The 27615-nt window shown below is 39.5% G+C and overlaps 2 protein-coding genes across 4 annotated transcripts in view; both read right to left on the bottom strand.

The window, feature by feature from the left end:
* The window catches only part of LOC135203604 (integrator complex subunit 7-like), a 29783-nt gene extending 17918 nt beyond the window's left edge, over positions 1-11865 (bottom strand). Inside the window, exons 1-4 of the mRNA XM_064233414.1 lie at positions 11648-11865; positions 9793-9931; positions 9210-9333; positions 578-738 (exon numbers count right to left, since the gene is read on the bottom strand). Of these exons, the coding sequence (XP_064089484.1) occupies positions 578-738; positions 9210-9333; positions 9793-9931; positions 11648-11744 (521 nt within the window). The 5' untranslated portion in view covers positions 11745-11865. The remainder of the gene's footprint in view (positions 1-577; positions 739-9209; positions 9334-9792; positions 9932-11647) is intronic.
* A 7968-nt stretch (positions 11866-19833) lies between these two features.
* The window catches only part of LOC135205828 (longitudinals lacking protein-like), a 222534-nt gene continuing 214752 nt past the window's right edge, over positions 19834-27615 (bottom strand). The window contains exon 6 of one of the 3 annotated variants that reach the window (XM_064237069.1): positions 19834-20290. In XM_064237069.1, coding sequence (XP_064093139.1) covers positions 19874-20290 — 417 coding nt within the window. In that variant the 3' untranslated portion in view covers positions 19834-19873. Of the gene's footprint in view, positions 20291-24027; positions 24387-27615 lie in introns of those variants that run through there. The other 2 variants (XM_064237068.1, XM_064237072.1) reach the window with 2 other exon arrangements.

Below are 27615 nucleotides of genomic sequence, written 5' to 3'. Positions count from 1 at the left end.
GTTAAGGATCTTACAAGCACTCCCATGCTTGTTCATGGAAGCAATTGCAATAGACTCATGAAAATTTCTATTTAAAACAACTTCTGTACAAGCACTATTTGGGAAACAATAATTTCTTGAGAAGAAAAACAATCTTTTAGCTGTTAAATCCTTACGTTACTTTACCCTATTTCCTTATGCCTAAACATGATCACTGCCATATACTAACAAACTGTAAATACATATGTAAGTTTTGCCACCAAAGAGAACCTAACATTGAGCAATATTTATACAAATCAAAGTCTAGACCAATGTGACGACCATCTGGCTCATTACAAGATCATCATGTTCCTAAGTAAAACCAGTTTTCCTAAATAAAGTCTAATTTTTTTTTTTTTAGGATTAATTCCTGAAAACCAGCCCAAGAAGAGCTGTTGTTAGGCTCAGATGTCTGGATAAACTAATCCTTTATAATAATAATAATAAGCTTTAATTGGACAACTATAATGGAAAATCACCACCCAAATAAGCTAGGCAAATATATAGTGATTTAGGCAAGAATCCTACGATTCTTAAATGCAAATATGGAGAGACTAACTTCGATTTTGCAGCATATTTTTCTGAGGCCATTATAGCCGCTTGAAGCTCAACAGAATCTTTTGCATCGAGGGCTTCGCGTATCAGATGCTGAACCTGTCTGTTTTCACCCACCACTCCCGACATCCACCCCAACGTACGTAACGTTAAGGCACGAGCAAGCTGAAAAGTAATTTGCTTAAGTTAGTTCATTCTTTCCAACAAGAGTAACTAAATCCTGAAAAGTCAAAAAACAAATTAGAGACACAGCAAGCTTCATGTTGTCAAAGGCCTAATATCAAATTCTAATTACTGTACTATTATAAAAACCATAGTTTAAGGAATGAAGAAAATTATACTAACACTTTAGAGACATCACATCTCCTCAGTGTAGAAAACACTGGTATGTACACACTTACAACCCATGGTTTTCAATGTCAGACAAATATACAAATTAGATGAGTGACTAGTAAAGAACCTTGTGCCACCTTTGGGAAACCCATCTAATTTCCTTATTTGATTCAGAAGTGCAAGAATATACATTCTAATGGCAAACGTCAAGCTCAGAAGCTGATTTTCATGTTAAGATGGCTCTGGGAAATACAACTTTAGAATTTTGACAAATGACACTGCTATACTTGTTTTAACTTTAGATTTATCCTTTGGTATAGTAACATTTACTGCGCTTAACTTTAGATATGACAATTTGTCGAAAATTGCATTTTTCCTAACTATACAAACCTGAGGTCCTTTAACAATAGGAAGTAGCTAGCGGCAGCTGGAACGGTCGTAAGCTTCGAACAAGGGGAGAACGGTAGTTAACTGCTTGTCCGCAGTCGCGCGCCAGCGCGACTGGGAGGTAAACAAATCACTTTTGCTTTTGGCCCATGCAAAATACGCAGAGTGAGGGGTGGCATGAGGAGGGACTATATGTAAAGGACCTCAGGTTTGTATAGTTTAGGAAAAAATGCAATTTTCGACAAATTGTCATTTGTTCCGATACGTAATACAAACCATCGGTCCTTTAACAATAGGAAGACTCACTTCTTGGGTGGGAGGAATCTGAGTCTTTTGATGAACAGACTGGTGTTCGTCCATCCCTGGAATGCCTCCCTGGTCGTAAGAGCGAGGGAGGGATCCAAGCCTCTGTCCGATTGATCGGGGTGTTGCACCGCAGGATCAATGGTCAGACCTCTGGGCCGAGTACTAAGAGAGAGGCAAGCGTATCTCTTCGTACCAGCAAGCAAGAACTTGTTCCTGTTTGCAAGAGGCAACATAAAGTATGGGTTGTCTCAAGCTGGCATCCAAACTTCCTCCCCCGTTGTTGGAGGTGGAAGTGGTGGATATACGCTCCTATCCCTAGTGAAAGTGGATTAGGATGGGGGCTCTGTTGAGGTAGCTCACCTGCATCCTTGTTTCCGGCCTAATCCAGCAGGGTGACGACCGTGTTCCTCTAACCACAGTAGAGGGGAAGAAAAAGATGGGAGAGGAGCCAGTCACACTCTCACACTCATCCATTCTACGGTCACACCAGGACTCGATGCTGTTCAGCCTGCGAGGGTCTGGGTTCGCTACACAACGTGTTGAGCAGCCACCACGGGTCCCAAGGAAAAAGATCCAAGGACCTGTGGGCAATATCCCGAAGGTAGAAGGAAGGGCATGTGGTCTGGTTGGACCAGACCCCTGCCTTCAGTACCTGCGCCACGGAGAAGTTCTTGCGGACAAGCAGCATCTCCTTCGCATCGAAGGCGGTGAAGTCCATTAGGGAGGGGATTGTGAACGACTCGAACCAATCGTCAGGACCGAAGGGTTCTGAGTCTTCGCTACGAAGTTCGGTACGAAATCGAGCGTCACGGATCCCATCCCTGGATGCTTGACTTCGCAGGAGAAGTCATGCAGTTACCTCAGAGGAAAAGAAGGAAATAGTCGCATGACCTATTCCTCTTCTCTACTTCGGTGATGGTCCAGTACCCATACTGGTCTGTCCGTTTGCCACGAAGTCTCTCGCATCCTCCTATCCCCATGCAGCGAAGTTCTCGGTAGTGGATAGGACACCGACACTCCATGGTGGGTGTCAATGGTATGGGTACTGTGACAAGCTATTAAAACGAAGTAATGATTGCTCTGTAACACCGAACTAAGTCACAGCGTAGTTCGTAACTGACTCGGCCGCTCTGACAGCTGCCGCTGACTGCGTTCGGTAGGAGGCAAGTTGTCAAAGCATCCGAGTAAGTCACGTGACCTTCGCCTTTAAAGGGTTATGCCGAGAGACCAAACAAATATGTATTTGTTTGTCACCAATGCCGGACAGCGAGGTGATGATTCTCTTAAGGCATGTGCCCAACAGGCGAAAGTCAATTGCCTTCTAGAGACCGGTCCCTGAAGGCAAAACATCTCATGGTTGTTGAATCTCAGCTAAGGAGAAACAACACTATGTACCGTTGAAGACGAAGGGTAGATTTGAATGCAACTACGTCTTCACAGACGAATCGAGAGAAGGATTCTCAAGATTCATAACCTGTGCTTACAAATGACTGAAAACGCTAACCGCTATTTCATTGCTGTCCGGTGAGAAGTCGTAGTTGCAATGAAAGCGGGGCGTTTCTTCAGTAATGAAAACACAGGGGAAAGCCGCCTGAAGAACTGCTTCTCATGGGCTGAACATTTGGAAGTAGAGCTGTCAGGTCGGAGAGTAGGCGATGTCTTCTGACACATCTCGTAATTCGGTTGAACAATGAACAATTGTACACCTACGAATACGAGATATTTTGAAGACAAACTCAGATGTCTGCAAAATCATTCGCATTATCGCAGTGCGATGCAGCGGGAGACTTGTACAGACTTCTGTTACCGTGCGGTAAACAGAAAGATGAAAGAGTCCAAGAGATATCTCTATTGAAAATTCTCGCAATGTCGAAGGCGATGGAATCTAGCGTCACAGCAGTAGATGGTCCTTCATTATTGCGAGAATCCCCATTAATCAGAGACTAAGTCCATGATTGTTGGGCAGAGATACGGTTCGGTAGTCAATCAAACCAGGGGAGAGAGAGACATAACTGACCGTGCATCTCGAGGGCCCAGCTGATACTGAGCTGCTGTCAGGCAGTTCAATACGCAGTAGTTGAGCCTGAGCTCTCGCCGACTCGTCATCCTGAGTTGCCATGTAATCCATTATTCCATGAAGAATGCGTTCGGCTAGAACTACCGAGCATAAAAGATATGCTCGAGTAATTATATTTAGGCGAAACGAATTTCGGAAAAATAAATATAAAAGTTGAAAATGGTGTTGTCGTGACAAAACCATAAGTATATAAAATTGAAACTGAAAACTCCTGGGAGGTTGCAGGCAACCCCGAGTTGCAGTTCAATTAGAATACTTCTCTTTTAAGTCGCAATCCGTAGATAAACTAGGATATGCGCCTACCCCTCGGACAATTCAACTGCTTAGTAGAATCATGTCGCGAGGTTAATATACGTAGTATATTTGTAGGATTCTGAACAACGATCTCCATCCTAAATTCTTTCCTTCAAGAAAACAAAATAAGGATTGGAGATCGACCACCTTCGATCTCTATCAAAGAGTGAAGGAGAAGTCTTCCTCGAAGGAAAGCTTCAATGGTGAACAGAATACTAAGACGATAGTTCAAGCCAAACTGGATATTACCCGTCCGATCTTCTCTATTCCAGGTTGGTCGCCTACTGTAAGATAGTTTCTTTCAGCAGCAGTCTTCTTCCCAATGCTAGAAATTCCAGGAATTCGAGCATAGGCGAGGTTCCCGATTAATCATGTAACATCGGGGATTCTCGTCTCGCTCACTTTAGACCGTGGTCTCGTCTAAGTGTTTGGAGATCGTAAAAAACTCGAACACACTGAATGCGCTAGAAATTCCTTAGAATTCTAAGCAGTCTGCGAAACCCCCACCGAATTCGTCAAACGATATCGGCTGGTGGTCCTCTTGATTCCTGTAGAAATCGAGAATGGCAGGATCCCTCCTCAACGACCGCTTACGTCAGGTAGGACCCGAAGGTCCCCCCGGTAGCGCAGTCCCGAACATGGGATCCTACAGAGAAATCTCTGTAGGATCCCTCCCCTTTCCCTCGTAGCCGTAAGGAGAGAGGGAATGGGGGAGGAATTGGATACTCGCTCGCCTTCCCAGTGGAACTAGCAGTTGGAGAAGAATAGGAGCAGCCATCGCCTTGCGGCGATGGTCTCTCAGAGTCTGGGAAAACGTATCGTCAGGAAGAAAACGTTTTCCCGCGGAGGGTTACGAACTCTCACTGTAGGTAAGGGTCTGCCGCCACTGTGAACGTCGTCTGGGTGGGGCTGATCGACACCTGACAGGGGAGAGCCGATACCGTCCTCCGACTCATTCCAGTCCTCGTCGAGGTCGAAACCTCTCAGGAGGACCGAAGGAGTATTTAAATACGGTGTCCGAAGACACGTAGAAACGCCGCTGTCGCAGTAGAGGAGGTGGAAGTAGCTTGATCGACCGGCCAGAACTGAGCGAGCCTTCTTGTCCGGAGACGAGAGACTCTGGTTTCGAGACAGAATCGGCAAGCTCCGATCGCGGCAGACCCACCGTCGGTTTGGGTTCCCTCTCGGGCCCCAAAACGACTCGAGCAAGAGACGTGGGCTCTGCTGGTGGGAGCGGCAATCCTTCCGCAAGGTCATTATGCTGACGAATCAGCTTAATGACTTCTGCAATTTCCTCTGTATCTCGGGAGTAACCGCGTCTTGCGGAGTAGGACCGTCCAGTCCTTCCAACAAGAACAGATCCCGAGATACTCCTCCTTACGAAGGAGGAATAGCGGCAGACCCCTGACGGTCGCCTCCAGCTACTTGCACGTATGACCTGGTCGTCTAGAACCGTGCCTGGTCCATACGGCGTCATAGCGGGATCGCGAGCGCACACCTCTCGCGATCACTCATAGGTACCTCGCTCCTCCCGGTGTAGCCCGAGGAGGTTGAAGGTACAGGGAGAGGCAGACCTGACGCCGCCCCCTAGCTCGCTGGCAGGACCAGCGTGCTTGGAGGGCTGCTGCTGATCGTCAACCCGCGGTGGCGATCGAGCAGCAGGCCTAGCCTTGCCGCTCGCCTGGGCGAGAGGCTCGGCTGAGAACGTCGACGCTGATCTCTAGCGTCAGGCGAGCTGTTGCTGGTTACCATCTTCGCCCGTCCCGATGGGAGCGGCGTCAGGTGACCTGCTAGGTTCGCTGTCGCGGTGAGACCGGCGAGCGTCCTCTCGGCGCGTCGAGCCGCTGGTACCAGCCGTGGCTGGTACCGACGGCCGCGGGGACCCCTTCCTCGCCTCAACTCGTGGCTGGTCAGCGACGTCACGTCAACCCGAGCAGCCAGCTGGTCGCTGCGAGAGCGTCCACTGGCCTGACGAGAGTCGTTCTGCACGACTCTCGCCAGTCTTCTGCTCCGCGCTTCGGTCTTGACGGCGAGCGAGGCTCGGGCGTCAAGACTTTGTTTGGCTGACGGTCTCCCGCGGGGGAGACCGTCCACTCGGTACTGTCTCGCTAACGAGAAGCCGAGGCGGATCCTGGTTTAGCGGCAGAACCGCTAGAACCAGGCGAGGAAGTGCCAGCCGAAGCTGGTACTCCTCTGGTCCCCGTCTTCTTCTCCTTGGTAGAAGAAAAGACGGGCCCTGTTCCCGAGGGAGCAGGAGGACCAGCAGAAGAGCTCCCCGAATCGCCGGAGCGAGACGGGCCCTTAGAAGGTCCCGAAGGAGCCTTCTTAGGGGGGAAAACCCGGTTTACCAGCTGGTCGCTGCAAGCGTCCGCTGGCCTGGCAAGAGTCACCTGATGCGTCTATTCACCAGCCTTCTGCCTCCGTGCCGCGTCTTGGACGCCGAGCGAACTCTGGCGCCGAAACTTGGCTGCACGGTCTCCCGAGGGAGAACGTACACTCGGGATCTCTCGCGAACGAGAGAACGAGCCGGAACCTGGCGTAGCGGCATCGCCGCTAGCACCAGGCGAGGAAGTACCAGAGCTAACCGATACTCCTCTGGTCCCCGTCTATCTCTTACCTTACGGAAGGGGAGACGGGCCCCCGCTCCCGAAGGAGCAGGAGGACCAGCAGAAGACCCCCCGTCCCAACGAGGTGGGACGGGCCCTTAGAAGTTCCCGAAGGAGACTCTTAGGGGAAGGGCAGCCTTCTTCTTCTCGGCTTATGGCCCCTTAAGCGAAGGGGAAGAGGCAGCAGCAGACGATGAAGACGAAGAGACAGCTCCTCTTCTCCTCTTCCTCGTCAGCTCACGCAGGACAGTCGTCAGGTCCTCCATCCAGGCCGGAGCCGGGGCTATTGCCGAAGCAACACGGCCCGACTGCACCTGTCCGGAAGGACCTGGGACTGGGGAAGACACACCGTGGGCAGGACCAGCATGGACAGGCACAGGAACCAGGAGCGACAGGAACAGCAACCAGCTCAGGAGCGGCAGGAACAGCGGCAGCGGTAGACCCAGAAGGGACAGCCAAGCCAACAGCGGGAATCACATCAGCGGCAGGTACGGCAGGCCCAGCGATCGCCTCGTAGAATCATCGGCAGCCAGCGGAAACCTGGGTCCTTGGCGCCCGGTCCCAGGGCGAGCTGCTGGAACAGCGGAAGTCTGGGGCAGGCAACACGAAGAAAACAGGCGGCGGCGGCAACCCCACCTCGGTACGGCTGCGGCCCTAGTAGCGGCAGGACGGCGTCATCGACACAGCATGGGGATAGTGTAGACCAGGAGGGGGTGGGGGGGAGCAGCATAAAGCGGCCGTGGTAGTAGTGGAGACCGCCCCAGACCTCGCTAGAAGCTGCAGCAGCCCGTGGATGCTAGGCACGCCCTGCCTCCGCGGTGTCCATACCTGTCCAAGGTCGTTCTCCCACGGATGTAGCACCTGCGGTAACATAGATAGATTTAGTAAGAGGGGTTCCCTCACGCACGGGGGGAAGACGGATGCCCCACCCCGAACGCAAGGAAGACCCCAAATACAAAATACAACGAAGAAGCTGAGCGGGGGGCAGAAGGAAGACGAAGAATCGGATACCAAGGGAGTCGCGGGAGAGCTTTCCGACGACTTCCTGGCAGACCTTCGCTTCCCCTACCCCCGCACAGCAGTGAAAAGTAATATGAAAATGAAACAGAATACTGCTCTTGCGATTCACTTCATAGAACTTAAAGGGGAATAGATCAATTCCCGGGTAAGAACGGAAACTTGATCCAATAATATGATGCTATCATAAAATATATATGAAAATGAAACAGAATACTGCACTTGCGATTCATTTTCACATAAAAAAATCGTAAGGAATCAGTTCCCGGGTAAGAACGAAAATGATCAAATTAAATTCATGCAAATAAATAAATGAAAATGAAAAGAATATTGCAATTGCGAATCCACTTTCATTGCATTCTATTATACAAAATTAAAAGGCTCGTGCCGAGCGCAAACACACTCTCGGTAACGAACGCACAGGGCAAACATATAATGAAAAGAATACTTACATTTTTCAATTACACACTTTCGCCCAAAAATACATGACTCGGCGCGAGCGCGCCCGCCCTCGCACCGAGGCATAATTCAAGGGTTTCAATTCATGAATAGAGAGGAAATCGCCGCATCTACGGCGATAACTCCATGTTGGTTCATAATTAAGTAATGAAAATGAAAACAGTGTACTTACAGTTTCATTTTCAAGTCAAACAAACCATTAGTAGAAAACACAATATAAACAAAGCATACGACGATGAAGCGGGCAGAGAGCGATGACGAACACGTCCTTCACACCCGCGGCCGAAAGCAAAAGTGATTTGTTTACCTCCCAGTCGCGCGCGCGCGACTGTCGGACAAGCAGTTAACTACCGTTCTCCCCTTGTTCGAAGCTTACGACCGTTCCAGCTGCCGCTAGCTACTTCCTATTGTTAAAGGACCGATGGTTTGTATTACGTATCGAACAATTATCCTTTGGTATAACATCATTTACTGTGCTTAATAAAATGTGAACAGATGCGTAAATAAACTGGTAATCACTAAAATGTGAACAGATGCGTAAATAAACTGGTAATCACCATACTAAAAAAAATATGAGTCTGGGCAGCTTATTTTCATCAGTCTTGTGTAAGCTGTATAATATTTTGGGGAGGAACTCATATATATTTCTAGTTGAGATGCATAAGGTATGAAGAGGGCATTCTTATGGTCTGGCCAGATCATGATTTCAATACAGCCATTGTTTGGTAGTTTAAATAAATATAAAAAATCTGGACAGCTTACATACTACTACGTGTGTGAAAAACTTGGATTTTGACATGTAGAGTAACAAAAAATACAGTATTCATATATTTTATGAATAAACATTTTAATTATTGCAATTTAACACATTCTATTTATGAAGACAAGTAGGTAAGTTTTATGTACAGTATTCCTTTCGCTAAAGAGATTGGAATATCTGCTGGGAACATTACAAAACAATGACAATAGTAGACTGCTTTCAGCTGCCAAAGTTCTACAACTTGTCAATTACTTACTGCAAAGATGCCAAAAATGAGAGTTTATCTAAAAGGTACCAAGTGTGAAATGAAATAAACTTAATTGTATGGAAGTGACTCATGGGCAAAGAAATTTTTTCAGCATCTTGGAATTAAAATTTTCAGAAGTGAAACACTTACTGGATCATTGGAGTGCATAACTGTGGTAATGCGCCGAAGAAATTCATCAACGTTTATAAGTTTGTCTAAATGCCGTCCACACGACTCCACTACTTCCACAACACATACTCGCACAAAGTTACTCCTGGAAAAGTAAAAACTGTATTAACCGTGAGAACATTAGCACTTATGCTAAGAATGTAATTTCAGTTACCAAGTCAAAGGAAAGATAAATAAATGCTGGTGCACAACTAAGACGTTTACTGTTAATTTTAAAGTTATAATAATAAACCTCATTTTAATGATGCACCTCACTGCACCTGACACTGGATAAGGAATCAGAACTGTCTAGAACTTTCCATCTCAATGAAGAATCTACAAGGCCTTCTAATCAATAGGTGGTGTTTGAAACTAGTTTTTGTTTTGACTGATATCAAAGGTGCTTCCTTACTCTGAATTACTGTACACTGTTCAACATAACACAGATGGATTGTACAGTACTCCAATTCTGAGACTGCACTATTCATAGTTTCTCTAAACACAGCAGCAAAGACATTATGTATTGAATTACAGACATGGCTGCACCATCTTTTAAAGCACTTACCCAGGAGTTTCTTGACGAAACACTTCTGCCAGCTTCAAAAGAGCAGAGTTGATGAGGATTGGAAAGGGGTACCTCTCAAATAATGCTGGAAATTTTGAAATTGCTTCACACTGTTCTCCAGTTCTTGAGGACTTTAATCCTGAAAGGATAAATATAAGAGAATAATGAATAATAACCTAACTTAAACAGAATCTCAATTTCATACATATGCTCAATAATATTAATGTTATAGAAATCAGTACAATTTCCATATAAAACCACTTTTTTAAGGAAAAATACAAAGAACTGCTACAGTGTTGGGCCCTATATGTAGCATTTGTTTGACCAAAATTTATCTGGTAAGATAACTTCTTTTAGGATATATCTTCAATATAGATAAATACGTATGCAATTACCAATTATTATACTCCATTTACTGAAAAGATGTTACATATATACATTTTACCATTCACTGTCAGAATGGATTACATATCCAGAATATTTTCACATGGAACTGTGGGTTCCTGATAAAATGTTGAAACGTCTTAAGTTTCAGAAATGATGTAGAATTTTGGAAGTCTGTCATCCCCACCCAGTAACTTAGAAGGTTAAGTTAGGCTAAGTGTGAGTTGGGGGGGGGGGGGGGGGGGGGGGGGGGGGGGGTTCTGCTCTCCCGGTTATGTAAGGTTGAAACGATCCTGGGTATTTCTATATAAGCATTCTGCATGACCGCATCGTTCGTCCCTGCAAATACGAAAGCCACCAGGAATTAGGGCGTCAAATGTATTTCGCTGTGTTTAGTATGAGCCCCTGGGGGTTAATTACAGTCGTCTGAATAAATATTACTTAAAATTCTTGTTCAGGAGGTAAAACTGCATAGAAACACCGCAACTGCCATAGTCGAGGCCGCCGCGCAATAGTAATATAGGGTAAAACACCGTGAAACATTAAACTTTTCTCTATTTCATGGTTCTTTTCCCCATATTTTATCTCAGCAGTAATTTACCTTTGAAGACTACGTGACGGTACCGACGGGTAGACATATCGAGTTCAAAGGTATATTAAAGTTTAGTTCCAGTAGAGCGAGAAAAAATATTCCCTTCAACTCTTGTAAAGCAAGCAAAATAACAGGAAAATGTCAACTGCCATAGTCGAGATCGCAGTGGAATAGGGGAAACAATCACGGACGATCCATTGTCATCATGCTGGCCGGGTCTTAGCCAAGATCTACCCGAACCTGTAGTATTCTACTCGTTCTATGTTTTTCCACACCCAAAAACGTAGCTTTCACACAGCGGTCCCCTGAACTGTTGAATGGGCTGTAGCCTAAGGATAAAGTTCAAACAGCTAATAGGTAGGTATCATAGGCTAAACATTCACAGCAAACATTACAACACGAAAAGCTTCCCATTAACACTATGGCATTCCAGGATGGCCGGCATGCAAAAACGTGCCAGTTCTGAGGTTAATTACGGTCGACCAACAAAAGATCGCGGTAATCTCTTGCTACCTAAGTGACCAAAACAGTAGTGTGGGAAAAGTCAGTTACCAAGGTAATACCCCAAGCTGCGAAGCCACTCTGGCCAGGTCGGGCCACGGTGGTGTACCTAAGTGAGGTGTGAGGGTATAGCTAGCTACTACAGTAAGGTCTACCTAGGGTAGTCGTGTTGAGACATGGCATTCTGGGGATGGTTAGACTTTTTATCTTTTTTTCTTTTTTGCGGAACCTGTTCCTGTCATTCTCCACTCCCCCCAAAAAAATAATGAACAGATCTACCAATAATGATTTGGTAATGATTTAAAGAGGAATTAAAGGTGCGGCAGGCGAAGGTGCCCCAAGTGAGGTCAACCTGTGCCCCCTGGTTCTCATACTGACCTCTGTCTAATTCCAGGAGCGCCGAATTCCCGTCCTGATCTTGGTCGCCGAATCCGATTTCTGGAAATGATATCGGCCTCATTAACGTCGAAGCCATCGTCCTAGCATGGAATAATTAGATCGTTTCTCGATTAAAACGATACTAACACCGGGAGACCGAGATTGGACGTCAAGCCGACAGTCAGACTCATAACTCGGCACAACCAAAACATTACACGATTACACAGTTTCGGTCAATATTGCCCAGGGCAACAAGTAATTTTCCCATCATTTTGTTTAATATGTTATAATTATTTACTTTGATGTAAAAATTTCTTATAGTCTTTACATGATGTGGTCAAATACAGTTATAATTAATTACTTTCATGTAAAATTTCTTATAGACTGAAGTATTTCACATGATGTGTTCAAATACAGATATAGTTGTAATCAAAATATTACACGATTACACAGTACTGGTGGTTATTGTCCATGGGCAACTTATAATTTCTCCCCTTATTTGGATTAATAAATGTTATAACTAATTGATTTTATGAAAATTATCTTATAGACTAAAATATTCACATAATGTGTTCAAATACAGTATTAATTCGCCAGATATTCGTGATCAAAACAACGATTACACAGTTTCCGAGGATATTATGGTCTCAGCCAACGAGTAGTTTTCCCCCTTTCTTCGAATATTAAATGATGTGTAAGTTCTTCCTTCGATTTACATTCCATATAGACTAAAGTATTTCGCATGATTTGTTCAAATATTTATTCCTGCAGTCAAAACTCAAACCTCGGCAAAATCACGGTTACACAGTTTCGAGACATTTTGTCGCTGGCCAACGAGAGGATTTTTTCCTTTAATTTAATTTAATTCATAAATGTGGAAAAGTTCTTCTTTGGATGTACTATTTCTTATAGGCTACAATATTTCCCGTGTTGGTATTAAAATATTTATTCATGTACATGATTTAACTACTGGTTCCTGATTCCTAGGCGATCACTCCACAAACACAGTTGTGGGCACACTACACTATGAGGTGCAAAGCTTTATTTACTTTTACCCAAACTCACTTTCATATCTTCTTCTTTATAAATGAGGCAGAGACGTGTTACTTAGCTTTGACATCCATCGCTTTCCAGGTTAAGAACTTATTTAATTATACGGTTAAATCGCATTAAAGGTTTGTTTCTTCTTTTTTTGTTAAATAAGAATGCCTCACCACTAACTGAGTCCGTCTTTTCTTCTAACTCTGTCCCATTACGTTAATTAAAACTTTGTCGATTTCTTAACCCTGGACAACGTATCTTCAGTGACAGGCAAAAACACCAGTAACAACATGTTTTGCAGTATATTTATAAATTCTCATTATATACATTATTTTACATGATATAAATTTTAAGTGCAATAATAAGAGTTTTATACATTTTTTGTTCTGTATGATTAATTAGTTATATCTCCTATAAATACTCACCGAAGTTGACTCATTTGTGAAGTCTGAATCCTCTTATCATTTATGCTGCTAACAGATTTTTCAAGGGTTTCCTGGTCTTGAAGAACTGCCATATCCCGAGAGTTCCATAGTGTCCAGTCATAAGCTTCATCAGAGCCTGCTTTTCACTTCTTGACTTCCTTATTTTCTTCAGCTGATTTACATTGTCTATATTCTCCCTATGTTATCCAGCAAAACTGCATAGCTAGTGTTTGGTTATCGTTTATTTATTTTTTTTTTATATAATCCACTGATTTCACCCCTCAAAGTACGGGATCCCCTTGTAGGTACGATCCATTCTATTATTATTTCCATAGATTGTTTGTTTGTATGGTGTTTTAACGTTGCATGAAACCAGTGGCTATTCAGCAACGGGACCAAGGGCTTTACGTGACTTCCGAACCACGTCGAGAGTGAACTTCTATCACTCCTCAATGGAATGGCCGAGAATCGAACCCGCGACCACCGAGGTGGAACGCCAACACCATACCAACCACGCCACTGAGGCCCTTTATTTCCATAGATGAAAGCTGTTCATAAGGAACACGCACACGAGGACAATTAACTTGAATTTCAAGCTTCCAAAGAATGTTGGTTTCACAAACCCCTCTCTTCCTGGAAACCTGCCTTGTGATATCAGATACCAGACTAGCTTTCTTTTTAAGTTTTCATGTATTTGACTCAAACATGGTTATATTTACAGGAAGTAGCTTGAAGTCAATCATATATGAAACCATCTTTGCTCATCATTAAAAATAGCTCTTGTAGTTAACAAAAACAGGCAATTTGCTTAAATTTCCTTTAAAGACGTTGGACGTAATGAGTTTTCTTCACTTTCTTTCAGCTGGTGCACTTTTTGCCTCATTTCCATCTGGCCAGGATCTTCATCTATGCCACTGCTGGCATTTGTCCTATGACTTTCACATTTCCATTATGACCAGCGAACAATACTAATTAAAAAATTAAACTTATTACCATTTGAATTCTGTAACTAGTTGTACATAAGTATGTATTTTCAGGGTTGTGCTGAACATGCACAGATTTCAGTGAAGTACTGATAGTAAATAAGATCACCGTCAATACCGTACGAATTTCTTTTCTCTTTTATTACTGACAATTTTCATCCTCATTGAACTTGCTACGCAAGATACCATTCTATTAATTATTTTCCAGAATACTATAATTACATATTTCCTCATTTCGCCTTTCCTCTTTCCACTGGATATACTTACATATGTTATTACTCCTATAATGTTGTTAATTAGCAATACCATACCACTATACTTATCAAGGTTTAGTTCAGGTTAATAAAACCATTTCTCATTATCAAAGTTTTCTAAAAAGACAGATTGATCAGAAAAAGATATGTTGTAATGAGACTACCATGAACATTACAAAAAATTCCACACTGTGCTCACACAAAATACTAAATTAACAGCAACAGAACCTTAGAATTACTTACATTCCACATACTATATAGCAGTACACATACGTACAGTACACATACGTACTGTACATTAGCCTGAGTTGTGCATCTCAGATAATTTTAGATTATTCACAAGACAGTTCTGAAATAAATTAAACCATTGCTGTGAGGACTATAAGGCAAAACGGCAGTAAGCCTCTGAATCTAAATCAAAACAACCCTACAATAATAAGTTCCATGTACAGTTTATCATTGACTTTTTATCTTATCAGTGCATATGCAAAAAATCCTACATAGCAACTCCAACATGAGGTAGATGCTGTACAAGCATGTACTACTCACACAGCACAATATAAGAGAGAGAGAGAGAGAGAGAGAGAAGAGAGAGAGAGACGAGAGAGAGAGAGAGAGAGAATGTAAGCTACCTACCATTGCAAGAGAGAAACGAGACTCCCTACCTTTCATACAACCACATTTACAAGGGGTTTGAGAAAAAATTTATTGTAAAAAACAATACAGTTCTATTGTACAAATACATCACTCATATAAAGTACCCATACCTGAGGTCTTGAATGTCCCAAAAGCTGCAGTCTTTTGTCTAACAACACTATCTGGAGCCTCAGGCACTCAACAGTAATCTGCGCTAAATTCTTGTGCAGTCTGGAAATAAGACTGTGAAGCAGGTAATTCTTATGTGAGTGGATGGGTTCGTGCAAAAGAGCCCAATTTGGGTTTTACATATAAAAAATATGGTTTATTTTATCACAACCACAGCACTCATACATGACGGAATCGCAATTTAGTCAGTCACAGCTATTATCCAGAAAAGCACTTAGTAGATAGGCAAGGAAAACAAGGCTCTGGTAACTCAGGAGTCATTACATATGTGTAAAGATGAACCCTAAAATATATGAATTAAGGTGCTTGTGTGTGTGTGTGGGTGTGTCTATATATATATATATATATATATATATATATATATATATATATATATATATATATATATATATATATATATATATATATATATATATATATATATATATATATATATATATATATATATATATATATATACACACACACACACACACACACATATATATATAATATATATATATATATATATATATATATATATATATATATATATATATATATATATAGTGTGTGTGTATATATATATATATATATATATATATATTTGAGAGAGAGAGAGATACTCCTAACCCCCAGAGGTCTGTGTCTTACAATGTATTAAGTAAATGGCTATGAAATGAGACTTAAGGAAGAAGAGGAAGATGGTTCCCTAAAGTCCTGCCCTAAATTGTAAAACTTGGTCTAGATGAGCATTTCAGTTCCACATTTAGTCTACAAAACCCAAATCTTGCATGATGGTTGCACTACAGCACTTGATATCAAAGGATAAAGAATTCTTACTCGTTAAAGGAAAAGAAGTACTAAGTGCAATATGACAGGGTGGAGTAGACAGGACCAAAGCCCCCTTCAACATACCAGTTTACAGACCTAACTTCACTTCACCAGGTAGAGGTTGATGTTTAGAGCTCTACAGTTCTGGCTATTTCAACCAATAAATAAATAAATAAATAAACTGTGCTGAGATTGCTGGATCGTCTTAAGTTATGAAGTTGCAAAAAAAAGGGGGGGGGGTAATCCAGTAAATATTCATAATAAATACATGGAGAAAGTTACAGGCATAATGAATCCAAGTGATTATTTCCCCACCCAAAAAACACAAAACTCAATAAATAAACTTCAGAACTAGCTGTCTGTGTTACCTCATAAATTAAACCTTAAATTTAACTTACTTATATCCAAAACTGTCAATACATCAAATACACAACAAAAACTCTTACGAAAGCACAAGAAAGTCTATTTCTAAAAAATCTAAAAATAATATTTAAAAAATGGCACTTGAATATCAAAATCTGGCAAATCCTAACACTAACACAACCTGTTTCAGTGGAGATATCCAGCAAATGATTTTACAATTAAGATGAAAGGAAAATTAGGCTGGAAAAGGATGAATAATATGAATAAACATTAAATAGTGAAAGACAATGAAATCAGAGAATTTGGAAATCCTTCAGTAGGAGCCATTTAGGAAATCTGCCCAGCTGTTAATCTTTAGAAGCTGGGATAAAAATCAATATGCAGCACCACAGACCAGGCAAAATTGAGGTCGGCCAATTTAAGAAAAAAAACAAAAACACATCAATGTTAAGAGGAAGACATGCAAATCCATATGGTGTAAGTAAAAAATTTTCCCTACTTTCCACGAGTAGTTGAAAATGACTATTTACAAACCCTTGTGGGGCCTCTTTTACAAGGACAATTGTAAATTTGACCAAGTTATACATGTTTTTTCTAATAATTAATTTTATTTAATTTTATAAAATAAAATTATAATTACAGCTCACACAATATCATAAATGACAAGAACTAAAATCAGTAACAGATTTTGAGTATATTTGTGGTTAAATATTAATGTAAATTTATTGAGATTGAAGATGCAGTAGCTTTTCTGGATTATACATGTTTTTTTCTCATATTTCTTTGCAAAATTACATCCTAAAAGATAAGAACTAAAACCAACAACAACCCCTGGGTATATTTATGTGCAAATATAAAAGAGACGTCATGTGAGAGAAAAGCTCTACACAACTGACTCATAAGATGCCTAGAATTGGTGAGCAAAGCTAGTCTAAAAGTTGCCATTAGTAAAGTTTATGGGATATTAAAGTAACGGAACCTCTTTCCTGCTCGATTTCTCCAAATTAATGGCGCATATCATTGATATGCATTCCCCAGAAGGAGTAGCTCGGTCCACCACTAAAACCTGTTACTGTTTACTCACATGAGGGTATCCTCCACTACGGGTTAAACAGCAGACAGGTGACTGGTAAGTACCAGAGACTGTGTCTAGGACATCTGAAGACCATGATGGAATTGTGATGAAATAAGTATTTATTCCTACACATCAACACTAGCTACAAGGAAGATAAACATGCACTATCACACAAACAAGAGTAATGGCTCATCCAGTCTGTCGGGAAAAAATGAATCTTCTTTATTTCCTAAACCTAGGTGATGAAACAATTGATATTTCACAAGTTGATCAAGGTGACATGACAAGAAGAAAGATGAGCGAGTAGTCTGAAATTACTGTAGTGGAGAAGGATGCTACAAGACAAAGTGGGCTGAAGGCCCAGATAATCATAGATAAAAGGGCTTAGGAAATGACAGGAATTCAAGAAGGAAGCACACACAAGACAGAGGAGAATGGAAAGAACTCATTTCCTGTCTAGCATCATAAAGGGGAAATCTAACATTAATCTTTCAATGATGACAATAAGATGAATAAATAATTAATGCCTTACAGAAGAATTGGCTTTGGACAACTTTGTAATGTCAAAAACAAAAAACAGTGGCAACATTTACAGGTGTTTTTTCTCAAAAATAAAGACTGGCTACAGTCAATCATCTTGCTCAATGCAAGACCTCCAAACAAAACAAGCTCAACTGGCTCAGTACCATAAGTAATGCCTGGTTGGTTTTGTCAACAAAAATCTCCTCTACTTTATAGATGCCTAAACAATCCTCCATCAATAAAATAGAAAATATTACAGAGTATAGAATGACATATCAATCAAACCTAATTAAATTGAAAAATCCTTGATTATTTCCTGCACCCTGGCAAAATATACAAGAAACAAAGAGATGTGTGATTAAAGTATTTCTGGTTAGCCAGAAATCTCAATATGTCAAGAACAGTATTCATATTCTAAAACATTCTTTTTAAGTTTTTCACTAAAATAAGTATAATGAAAAGAGACTGAACAGATTTCATTACTGAAATATGATTAGACAAAATGAAAATGAATGTATCTTGCTGAAGAAAACAAGCTGGAAAACTTATATATATAAGGAGACTAGTGGATGGCTGCCCAAGAATTCAGGTGGAGCTAATGTCATGAAAATACTCTTCTTCCTTTGTGGAAGAAGAGTATTTCCTTAAGGCCAAATGCCAAGTGCTGGGTCCCAAGGTCTGGGATAATTGGAAGATGAAAGTTATAAACAAACAAACACAAAATGTTAAGAAAAGGTAAACTAAACATTAAGCATGAAAATCATTGTAAAAATGAGACACAACTATTGATATACAACTGTACTCATATCTAAAGACTGCCCCTGCTGATGACTGGACAAATTTACACAGAAAATCATTTACGTACGTATAGGAAAAATGAGAACCTAATGAGTTTCTCAAACCCTCTTAGAAAAAGAACTGTGGATATTGAGAAAGGGCAAGATGTTTACATTCAACAACCCTTCTTAAACAAAAGTCTCTTTCATCATCATCAGAATAATACTTAAAGTAAACAGATATTCAATAAATTAGAAAACAATTGGTCACTAACTGAAACCAAAATAGTACTAATTAGCTAACAGCTCTGTTAATTAGACAAATACACTTAACACTCAAAATTTAGGATATAACCATATAATACTAAAAAGCCCAGGGCACAATGGAAAAGTAATAATTGAAGTATATTCATGCATAAACTTTTGAAACTACCACCAGTTTGGTGAAGAAATTGCTATTACAGGCATTCCCCGGCTTACAACGGGTTCGGCTTACGACGTTCCGAGGTTACAACACTTTTCAATTACATTTGTCAGAAATTATTTCCAGGTTTACGACACGTTCCAGGGTTACACCACCTACAATGCTCATCTGGCAGAAGAAATATGACTCCAAAAATGCTAAATAATCAATATTTCAAGTTTTTTTTTGAAAAATGCAATAAGAATGCAGTTTACATAATTTTTAATGCACCCAAAGCATTAAAAGTAAGGTCATCTTAGGATTTTTTACGACATTCCGGCTTACAACGCGTCTCAAGAACGGAACCCTCGTCGTAACCCAGGGACTGCCTGTACAGCTAAAAAACAATTTGATTTTTCAATGAAATCTTATTAGTGAATATCTTCACTCAGTGCAAGGGAAGACACAAAGAAATAATAAGAAAAAATGTACAAATGGAAAAATCCACAGTAATCTGAACTATTCCAGATGTCTGGGCATCTGTACGAGATGTTGAACAGCCAGCAGATATCAAAAAAGAATTGTTAATTGACTGCTTGAGGGATCTTGCATGCAAGTGCTAACCTACTGGGACCAGCTATTTTTTTTTCTTATTTTTTCTTCTTCTACAATGCTGTCATGGAATTTGGGCAAAGCACGGGTAAGGCCAAGGTAAAGTAATGGGTCTGTGTTGAAAGAATATCCATTTATATTTTAGGATCTGTGTTCTCCATTACAAAACCTGATTCCCAGTTATTGGCATGAGTATTCTTCACTACGTTCTGATGTTTAGAGCGGATGTGAGTTGTGAGGTTACTTTGATTTTTGGTCTTATAGGGACAATGCGCACAAGCAAATGGCTCTTCCCCTGTGTGAGTTCTTATGTGCAATTGCAGATTTCCCTTCTGAGTGCTGCGGTAAGGACAGTAGTGACATGCAAATGGCTTTTCCCCGGTATGGGTACGCATGTGAGCTTCGAGTTTCTGTCGGCAGGTGAAGATCTTCGAACAATAATTACAACCATAAGACTTTGGAGCTTCCACTATATTTGTTGTTTGTCCTTGTGTAAACTGATGTAATGGTTGTTTGATGGAAAAACAACTTCCTTGGTCACTGCCAATTATCTGAAAAGAGAAAATGTTAATTAATAGCATATTAAAAAACATAATAACATGTTTCAATCATTTTTTGTTGCTTTATAAATCTAAATATTACGATTAATGTTTATACCATATGTACCAAAATTTAAACAGAATACTATACGTATAATGTTTCTTCTAAATGACACTTATAGTTTGTGGTGATGTAGGACCTTTGTAGTTCTTCCAAAATTTGGGCTGAGGTGCAAAGTACGTACAGAGTGTATTTCACAGTTTGTTTACTCATTGAAACTGAACCCACCATTTTCCCACTCTAAATGAAAACTTGGTAAACACACCAGTTTGGCTTACAACAACATGGAATATTTTTTTTTGTAATTTGCCCATTGTCAAAAGAAACTGAAAGAGTACGTCCTACTTCTAAAACTATCTGTGAGAAATCTATCATACTTCTAAAACTATCTGTGAAGAAATCTATCATACTTCTAAAACTATCTGTGAAAAAATCTATCATAAGACACATGATAATATTAGTATCAGAATCCACTGATCCCACTGTTCTATTGGTAAAACATTTCTGGCCTAACTCTATTTCACAAGTAACACAGGATATTGACACTGCAAAAAAATTCCCCTGCATCCTCCTTACTCCTATAACCATTTAAGGGAAGTATCCTTACCCTTGGAATTCCGGCTAACTTCTGAATTACACTGAAGCAGCACAGCAACAAGTCAAAAGGCTTTAACAGGCTTGGAGTCCCAAGTTGCGACATGACCAATAAGGCCTAAACAATAATTGAGCTTTAAGATAGTGAATAACAGTGGTTCTACAGGGCCTAAGAGTAACTTGCATGGATATGTCCTGAATGGTTTGTACCGTACTTTATGAATATATATACTAGATTTTCATTAGAATATTGCAGTTACTTAAAATTTTAACACAGTAATTGGTTAAACTGGAAATGTTGCTGAGAAACTGACATTTCTATCAAGGATTTGTTTCCAATCTACGTATACTTTATATGTGTGGTGAATGTAAGCGTCTTTCTTGATTCTTTGCATTCAAGGGTTGGGAAATTTGAGTTATTTATCAAATGACCACAAGTTGGACCAATGCGACTAATTCCAAGGCAGGGGCTCTACACAAATCATAATTCGAGGGAAGAAACCAATCCTAAGAAAAACTGGTAATCCAATGCTTAAGCAGAAATTACTATCACATTTTAAAAATATGATAGTATACAAATATATATACAGTGAACCCCCTTATTCGTGCACTCACATTTTGCGGATTTCTCTCTGAAACATATACCCCCCTTAATTCATAGAAAATTCACGTATTCGTGGCATTTTTCTATGAGAAATATCTGCAAATTCTTGTTTTCTTTTATCAATTTCATCATAAAATGCACTTTTTGTTATAAAACTATCTTAAAAAACCAGGTATACAAATTTTTAGTAGGTTTTTCTTGAGTTTTAATCAACAAAATAGGCTGTTTTAAGTGTTTTTTTATAGGGGTTTCAACTATTCACAGTGGCTACTCGGGGCGGGGGGGGGGGGGGGGGCATCTTATGGTACACATCCCCGTGATAAGGGGGGAACACTGTACAGCCTCATAAGGGTCATGCAAGTCATACAGCAGAATCACACTTGTCAACTTCAAATCTTCATATTAGTAATCATCACTACCATAGGGCCTGAGCAAACTGCTCTGGATAACAAGGAGCAAAAATTTAAAATTTACAGTGGGACCCCCCGTATTCATGTTTTCTATCGGATTCGCAGACTCTCACATATCTCAGATTTCTCTCGGGAAAGTTTCCCCAGGTTATTCGCGGGAAATTCGCCATATTTTTCTATGAGAAATATCCACAAATTCATGGGGTTTTTTATCAATTTCATCATAAAATGCACTTTTTGTGACAAAACTTAAAAAAACCAAGTATCAAAATTTTTAGTGGGTTTTTCTTGAGTTTTAATTAACAAAATAGGCCGTTTTCTGCATTTTTATAAGGGTTCCAACTATTCGCGGGTTTAACTATTCACGGGGAGTCTGGTACGCATCTCCTGCGAATATGGGGGGGACCTTTGTAGTTAAACAGTACCTGAAGAACACTTGTCTGTGACTCCCAGTGAAATTCAAACTATACAAAAATTTGACCCTGAAGTGGTAACAACTACAAAAAAAGGACTGGGTTGATAACTGGATCATTGATTCGTGTAACATCAGTGTAGGTAGCACCCACTTGACCTCCAAGGTGCCTCAGAGGGGTTCCTGGCAGATAAATCCACCTATTGTTGTGGACCTATCTTGTCTGTAGAAGGGTAATCAATATTGTGCCAAACACTTCACTCTAAAACAGCCTACTTCTTTGTTCAAGTAAAACCAAGGAATATTATTACTGACTGCAAAGATTTACCATAAAAGATATATATTTGGCGTGTAAATTGGAAGCATACCGTTCAGCATTGTGAAAATTTTGCTTGTATGGTTCACCTCAGTTCAATCATATATCTAGAATATACTAAGAATAAAGGGAATATGTAACTAAAATACAAAACAATGCAAGAATGATTGCTAGAAATCCTCTTAACCCTCATAGTCCAGGCTAATTTACGGCTAATGCATAACACCATGACTAGGATAAATTTAAGGATGGTCAGTTTCAAAGGAAGACTAAAAAAACTAACGCATGGAAAGAGGAAGATATGCATATGCTCATGGCATACAAAAAAAAAACTATAAAAAAAACCTGTACCTTCCACAGGAAGCTGAAAGTTAATATTTCCCATACTGGTGTGTTCTTTCTAATATTTTTTAAAACAAAATTTTATTTGATCCAAATTATAATTACAGTTCAGACAATGACATAACAGATAAGAACTAAAAGCAGGAACAAATTCTGAGTATGCTTTACCACCTCAAGGAAGACTGGAACACTCTCAGCTCACTCCAACTCTTGTATGTGATCTGAGAGTTGCCAAACAGTGATAAACAGAACTAGAAACATGTTTCCCACAAAATTCGTTCGAACTGTACGGCGCCAAATCTTGAACATATATAATTTATGCTACCTGGACTTTACCACAAAGTTATATGTAAATATATATGTATATATACATACATATATATACACATATATATATTATATATACGTAATATATATATATATATATATATATATATATATAGATATATATATATATATATATAACTATCCACAAGGGATACAAGCATCATCATATGTAGGAGAAGAGTTATGAATTTCTGATGACCTAACCTATATGGAATATATAGATCTGACTTTAAAAATACAGGACATAACAGGATTCCAACAAAGAAACTTATTCCAAATGAACATTTTATGCCTGGCTTGAGAAACAAAATAATCTTCAAGGAGACTCTTCTACCCTAGTCACTCCCTTTGGGCAAGTACAGAGGCCGTTAATATCAATGATCTAATTTATCCCTTTATTTTCAAGTAAATAATGTTGGTTATCAGTCATAAAATAAATAAAATACCACATAAATTAGATAATTTTAATTGGATATATCTTCATACATCTAGATACATACCCTTAAGATAGTGTAAAATTAGTGGTATTAGTATATCTAAACTAATGATGTCACAAACTTTTGCACTTGCTACAAACAAAGTACATACAGTATGATAAAATATGTTCTACAAACACAACTTCTACACAGTTTCCCTTTCGTTAATAAATAGTTTCCTTCATTAATAAAATTTAATTTAACCCTTACTAAATGTGAGACATAAGTTTTCCTTTCTTTGTATAAATTCTACAGCCTGCAGATGACATTTCTCAAGAGTTATGGTAACTTGGGGCAACATTCAAAATGGTTTCATGTCTCCTTAGCAAATGTGACTTCAAGTGAGCCTTCAATCGAGCATAGTAATTGCAATGGGGACATTTGTAAGGCTTTTCCCCCGTGTGAACTCTTATATGACGTTCCAGATCTCGTGGAGAGTAAAACGAAGACTTGTTGCAATACTGACACACAAGAGGGCCACTACTGTTGTGTCCAAAGGCGCCAGCTGATCCACTTGCGACATTATGGTCACCTCCAACAGTTGCTGCTACAGCCATCATCCCCACCTAAAAGAGAAAGCAGCTATTGATAGGGACACAATTTCAGAACCGCAAATGCTTTTAAAATGTATAACCAAGAAAATAAATGATATACATTAACTTTATCCCTAGACAGACGAGTCATTTCACATGTATTCACCAGTACCAGTACAAAGTCTTTGTGAGATATGATGTGATGAGGTATCCCAAGAAGTTTAAAAGTCCGTACAAAGCATGTCACGTGTACGTACACGTACAATGAATGGGAAAGAACTTCTGATGAATATACAAATGAGATTATTGAACAATATATACGTACACAGATATAAAAATAAAATAACTTAGTGAGAAAAGTAAGGTTAACGTACACCCGAAAAACTGAGTAACTGACTGACTGGTTCAGAGATGATTATATAAAGCTCGTTAATTAATACCAACATAAAAATAGAGCTTCGTTAATACTTTCTATGCAACTGTGACTGCTCTCTAGTCTCATTTGGTCATAAAAACCTATACTTCCCCCTTAGGGAAACAAACTATATATTTAAATTATCAGAATGTTATGGCCATCATTTCTCTGAAGACAAAATCAGAAATCAACGGAAAGCATTGTAAGTGAACTGAATAGTTAGTACATTGATTTAATTCAAGACTTTCCTTCACACAAATCAGATCTATAATGTGCTTCCATGTAAGTGGGAGCATCCATGGAAAAAGTGAGAAAGAAAAGAATTCCAGGGACAATAGAGAAAAAATAATAATTAAACAGCTAATTGTACAAATTATTTTCCAAATATAGGGGTTAAATGTAAAAATAAGCCTTCATATATGTGCTTTAAAATGATTCAGCAACATTATATTCACTACAATATAACTTTGGAATGTATTTCCAATTTAGTTACTCTGGAAAAGTTCTACAGAAGGGTAAATGAATTTTACATGAAAACCATCAGAACTGTAGTAAATTGTAAAACACTTGTGACACCACATGCTCCACGGTATGTTAACGAAAAGGTTACTAAATAATACATAAAAATATCATTAATTTGTCTCTCTCCTTTGTCTCAAGGGTTAGACCAAGACCTTAACCACACATTACCTTATTAATGGTGATCCAAGAAATAGAAAGTCCACTATGGACTGTCCCCATCACCTTCACCAAATAACAACCTTGCTTTCTGTTTGAACATTATAATTCCCTGTTGCCAAATAGCAAGAGGGAGGGGGGGGGGATGCAACAGCTTATATCTAAGAAAATTAAAAATATTAAAAACTTTATTTTCATTTTCACATGAAATTTGAAATATGGACCTAATAAGTTGGGAAGTGACTCCCGACCACTGAATTTTCACACGCAAATCTCGTGCGTTTCCTCAAGATAACTGGTTCTCCACAATGTACAAGTGGGTATTTTAATAACTCGTATTTTCTCTCCTACAACATTCAATGGAAGGATATGTTCGAGAAGGTCACAACTGAATGAATTTATGGTAAACCTTAAATTGCAAGACCTCGTATTATAAAATAAGCAATTGTGCGTTGAGGATATAAAACGATGAAAAACAAGGACAGTTTCAAGGGACAGCAATTTTATTTACATAACATTATATAACAAAGTAGTAGATACAAAAATGTCTCATTACTACATTAATCCTCCTCAAAGATACATCTTATATTTTCGGTCTAAAATTCAATAATGCAATACAGAAGTAAATAAAGAAAACTGGCAACATTAAATGTCATATAACCTGTCATTTGTGACATGTTAATGAAGATCTGGAAACGTAATTCCTTAAATCGAACAGATATCGGGTGTCATGGATACAGCAATCTGAGTTTTTTCACTCAATGATCTTGTTGGTTCCTAGGGTCTCCTTGTGACCAATTGGACAGTTACACGCTTCTCAAGCACTGATGTGGGATGAAATGGCCAGTCTGATTCCCAAAACCCAACAGATGATCACAGGAGCTTCTGTGACAACAATATCTGATTTTCAACAGTGGTCATCAAACAGAATGACTGAGACTTGGATTTTTATACTTGTGGCCTTCAATACACTCCAAGAATAAAAACCTGAATATCATATTCATAACTAACTCGCAGAAAAGTCTTTGTTTTGTTGAGGTTTGTACAGAAACGAGTGAAAGAGTGAATGATAAATCAATAAAATGTAGAGTTTTCATGAGCATTTTCCAGTACCTATTCCATCTGTATTCACTTGCTGCACTGAAATGGACTCACTCTAGTACATATCCAGTCCCTAGTATTTCCACTTGCCAACTATGATGATTCACACCAATGAACAAATACAAGGTGCAGCAACTAATGTATATTTACATTATAATACATTAGTCATAATCTTTGACTACTCTATAATATTTTATGTTATCAAGGTGGCTAATAATGAATTTCCCAAGGCAACTTGTGTTATACTTAATTTCTATCTTGTATGTGTGACAGCATCAAAACAAATTATGCCACTAAAAATCATTATGCACAACTGAGCTCTAACTAAACTAAAAAGGAGACTTTCATTTCATAAATGCAGAAATTCTAAATGATATGGGTTTCTTAAATAATGAGTAATTATATTATTCATATTTTGAGGTTTAGAAGCAATAGAAACATTGGCAAATCAGCAGAACAAAAATAGAACTTCTGCCAATATTAAAGGCAACATGAAGGGAAAGGGGGCATTAATAAACGGCAACTTTCAGCCATACGAAGATCAGAAACTACCTCAAAATTTCTTCCTATGCTTTACCAAATGTTTCATGATGTGACGATGACTTCATACAAAAGCCCACAGTAGTATCTAGCTAAAGAACTTCAATATACAGAGTAATAAAAAAAGCATGACTAAAACTTAAGTACTGTACGTACTGTCTTTCAATGAAGTATATAATAATAGAAAAAATCAAGACGAGGGTAAACTCAAAAGATTTCTTTAATCGTAGACAGCTTATCAATTCGTAAGAAATAACTAATTTCCTCTTTCAGCCACCTTCCAAGGGAAGGTATACAGATGTGTTCCTATACAATGCAATAGGTCAGCAATATACCAAATTCTTCAGTAATTTGTATTTTTCCTTACGTACGAACCTATACTTTCATAGATGGAGTTAGTGTGCTTGGAGTGAGCACTCTATCTACGAAAGTGCACGTTCATACTCATGTTGGAACAATTAAGTATTATAAAGTAGTGCAAATAGACTAGTGACACGCTCCTGGATTCTCTTAAGTTGACTAATGCTG

This window comes from Macrobrachium nipponense, chromosome 24 (genome assembly GCF_015104395.2).
Source record: "Macrobrachium nipponense isolate FS-2020 chromosome 24, ASM1510439v2, whole genome shotgun sequence".
Classification (NCBI taxonomy): Eukaryota; Metazoa; Arthropoda; class Malacostraca; order Decapoda; family Palaemonidae; genus Macrobrachium; species Macrobrachium nipponense.
The sequence above is the reverse complement of the archived record's forward strand: the minus strand, read 5'-3'. Positions and strand labels throughout refer to the sequence as shown.